The sequence below is a fragment of the Etheostoma spectabile genome, chromosome 2, assembly GCF_008692095.1.
Source record: "Etheostoma spectabile isolate EspeVRDwgs_2016 chromosome 2, UIUC_Espe_1.0, whole genome shotgun sequence".
Lineage (NCBI taxonomy): Eukaryota > Metazoa > Chordata > Actinopteri > Perciformes > Percidae > Etheostoma > Etheostoma spectabile.
In genome coordinates, this window is record NC_045734.1 from 8,014,688 (window position 1) to 8,018,435 (window position 3,748).

The window sequence follows — 3,748 nt, forward strand, 5'->3', positions numbered from 1 at the left end:
GTGTGTGTGTGTGTGTGTGTGTGTGTGTGTGTGTGTGTGTGTGTCTGTGTGTGTGTTGAATTAAAGTTGAATTACTTGGAATCGAAAGGGTGTTTTTTGTGTTGCATTTGTGTATATTTACTGGAGAAAAAGAGACAATTAAAACAGTAAAATAAATATTAATTACTTTGGACAGAGCCATGTGGCAATGATGTAAAAAGCTCTTTTACATACATAATTACTCAGTCACTCATTGGTTATATAGATGGGTGCCATGGTTACCAAATCACGTGTACAATGAAGAACACAATACCACAGAAATCAACACCGATCTCGCTGCCCTCAAACTACCTGTAAATTCCTCCTGTGTCCGTCAGTATATGTTTCTGTCTGTATGATACCCTACAGAAGTATGAGGCAAACCATTACATTAATAAACAGTAATAATCAATTAAAACAATGGTCGAAAGAGAACAAAACAAATAAAGAGACAATATATTCTTTTTTTAGAGTGGACGGGCACACAGAATGTTGAATATATTACATCGATGTGCGGACGGTCCGATTATCAGCAAGACAAACGCTTTAGAAGTTCAGTGTCTCCGACATCATCTTCCACCAGTCCATCAGCTCCTCCCGCTCTTCCTCCTTTCTCTCCATCAGAGACTCCAGCTCAAAGTCCACCTAAGACGGAGAGAGAGAGAGCGACATGGAGACAGAGAAGACGTGAAGAAGTTAAAGATGCAGTAGTCCCTTTTTTTGAACTTTTCTTTTTTACAGAGCTTCATTTCTAGACACCCCACCAAAGACAGACTTTTTCTATTTTTCAGATGTTAAACTAAGCCTCATCCTGGCTGTTCTTATTCTATAGTTTTAATAATTATTACCAAATCCCATGAAAAGACCAACACCACCAATGTGTTAGTCTGTCTCTCAATACTCAATACATGTGTGGCTCTCAGCACCAAACCTACCACTCATTTCTAAGACATAACTCTTTAATACGGGTCACAAATAAGTACAGTAACACACATTTGTTGCTCAGGTGAGTATTTCCAATAAAATACACAAAGTTGTACCCAGTGTATATGTGTGTCTCACTGATGTAGTTTTAATAGTTTTGAACAACAATGAGGTCTTGTAACAAGCTACATAACTTTTTAGCTACACAGGGAGTACTTATTAGCAGGATACATTCATTATAAGTTTGGTCTTTTTGTGGGATTTGTTGACAATATAGGGTTATAAAATGAAGGGTTCTTAAATAGGTATTGCTTTGTTTTAAACAGTCACAAGCCAAAAAAAGTTGAGAACCTTGATAGGATCAAGTTTTATTCTGTTCGTGTTGGGTGCTTTTCAGTAGATAAACCCTCTCTGGATATAAACTGTTTATAATGTACAAGGTGTAAATGAGGCATCAGATCCTAACCAGACACTTACTTGCAGGTTTTCAAAGGCTTTGTTTGCCATTTGTGCAGTTGTAAAAATGATTTCGACAGTGCAAGCATTGGTCAAACATTCAGTATTTTCTAAGCTGGAGGTGCCTGAATATAGTGATCAAGTTGAAGTTTTCCAAATATTCCTTAATTCCTTAAATATTCCTTATTCATTATACTGATTTCTTACTCACATGCTCTATTGGAATATTTACAATAAATCTGCAGTTTGCCTGAGACTGATCCAAAAATGCTATTTGTACAAGTTGTAAACTACCCTTATGGAAACATGACGTGAGCACACAGTAAAAGAGAGGCATGTTGGGTTAATTTCTCTCTTACCCTGGTTGCAGGGCTGTAGGAAACAGCCACCTTCTTAATCACAGTCAGGTATCCTGGGGCAGATGCTGCTACTTTGTAGTTTCCTGGAGCCAGGAGGCGCCAATAGTCTCCATCTTTGGCTACAAAATACACATTTTGTCATTATTACATGTAAGTAAGAAACAAACGGAACATCCAACAGATCATTACAACAAAAAGTGTTTTGAGTTACTACCACTGTAGTATGATAAATAAAATCAGCTGCTGAAAAAGTGGTACAGTACCAGCCTTGTCCACCAGATGGCGTTATAAGATCTTACCATTACATTTCTCATAGTCTGGCTCATTTGATGTACATTGCTGGGATAAAGATTGACTTGTATGGTTGTCAGGATTGTGTGAATTGGCACTCGATGCTGATACCTGTGGTGATGTCATGGTCAATGCCCTCCACAGAAATGCTGGCATTGGAAATGGGGTTTCCCTGAAGGTCACGCACAAAGCCCTTTACACCCCGGTGAACCTACAAACACACATACACACAAAGGCAAAATCAAGGCTTGGTTCAAGGAAAGAGAAAAAACGAAAGAGAAACAAACAAATGAAAAAAATGTTTTAGATCCTTTACCCAACTGTGAAAAATGTGGATCCTGGGAATAGAGAGAGAACTACAGCAACTTTCACCACAACCAGTGTTTGAAAGTGGTGTTATGTTGTCTAAGGTAAAGGTGGATGGTTGTGACTGGTTTCTTTTTACCATGAAGGCAATCTTCCCCCAACCTTAACATAATCATATCTTGACCATAAAGGTGTTGAATCAGAAAATGTACAGTATTTTGAGTTTTTTTTGTAATAATCACACTCACAAGTTGTTATATTTTAGCCTTACAGTGTATCTTAACTTTCACTTTTTTTCTTTGATTCTGATTTTGCTTTTCTTAGTAATTATTTAAAGTAATGAGCATTGTTAGAGGTGTCTGAGTGTCTGAGGCCTAGATTTTCATTGCCAATGACTACTTGTGTTATTGTTATGTACAAGACTAAGAAATAACCTTGAACCTTTAGATAGAGCATCTTTATTTAGATTTTGAGTCATTGCTGTTTCAAATGGTAATTTGGCATGACCTCAAATAATTATTAAAGCCAGATTCAAAACTACATTCCATTTACCGGCCAAACTAGACATGTTTAAGACATATTTATAGTCCCGGTGGTAGTGCCTACCTGCTCGATGTAGTTAACCAGTGAGTTGCGGTTCTGCTCCCAGTAGGACTTGAGTGTGTCCTCATTGGGGAACTTGTCACAGCTGAGCTCCAGTGTGATCTCAAAACAATTGCTGCTGAGGTAGTTGAAATCTTGCATTCCTATAATGGGTCAGTTAATAAAAAAAGGAGGATAAAGAGAGCAATACTGGCATTAAGAAGAGAAAGTTGGCTTGTGGATTTTCAGTCAGCTTACATAATATAATAATAAAGTTATAATGAGCTTGATTTTGTTAAAAAGTTCTTTAGACACTTTAGTTGCATGATTTTTTTTCAATAACATTTTAATCAGAGCCTGGCCAGTCCAATACACCAGCAGCTGATTTGACCTTATATACATTGATATATCTACATTGTTACAAATACTGGATGATGAGTAAGATTTTGCAGAACAGAAATGCCAATAAATGTTTGGGGTAATTTGGAAAGTGTTGCCATTGCTTAACTTGTACCCTAGAGAGCACTGGCATAATTATTTTTCGATTGTAAAACATCCCCGTAAATGCATATCTTCTTTTGTATGAGAGGATCCTTATCAAAGATCTTCATGTGTTCATGTTGATTTGTAGATAGAGTACAATAGAGAGTTATTAGGTAATCCAGCATAGAGAAAGGGATGGGGGTGACAGACAAAAAGGGTCCCCAGACAGATTCAAAAAGAGGACGTCGCGATTGCATTGTCAGGGTCTTAAACCCCTTGGCAACCAGAGCAACCCATACTGTCCCATTATATGTACAGTTACTCTCAAA

At 37.5% G+C, this 3,748-nt stretch overlaps 1 protein-coding gene across 1 annotated transcript in view; it reads right to left on the reverse strand.

The window, feature by feature from the left end:
- Nucleotides 1–110: 110 nt before the first annotated feature.
- Nucleotides 111–3,748, reverse strand: part of cpe (carboxypeptidase E) — a 14,985-nt gene continuing 11,347 nt past the window's right edge. The window contains exons 6-9 of the mRNA XM_032539806.1: nt 2,961–3,100; nt 2,160–2,259; nt 1,758–1,876; nt 111–663 (exon numbers count right to left, since the gene is read on the reverse strand). Coding sequence (XP_032395697.1) covers nt 565–663; nt 1,758–1,876; nt 2,160–2,259; nt 2,961–3,100 — 458 coding nt within the window. The 3' untranslated portion in view covers nt 111–564. The remainder of the gene's footprint in view (nt 664–1,757; nt 1,877–2,159; nt 2,260–2,960; nt 3,101–3,748) is intronic.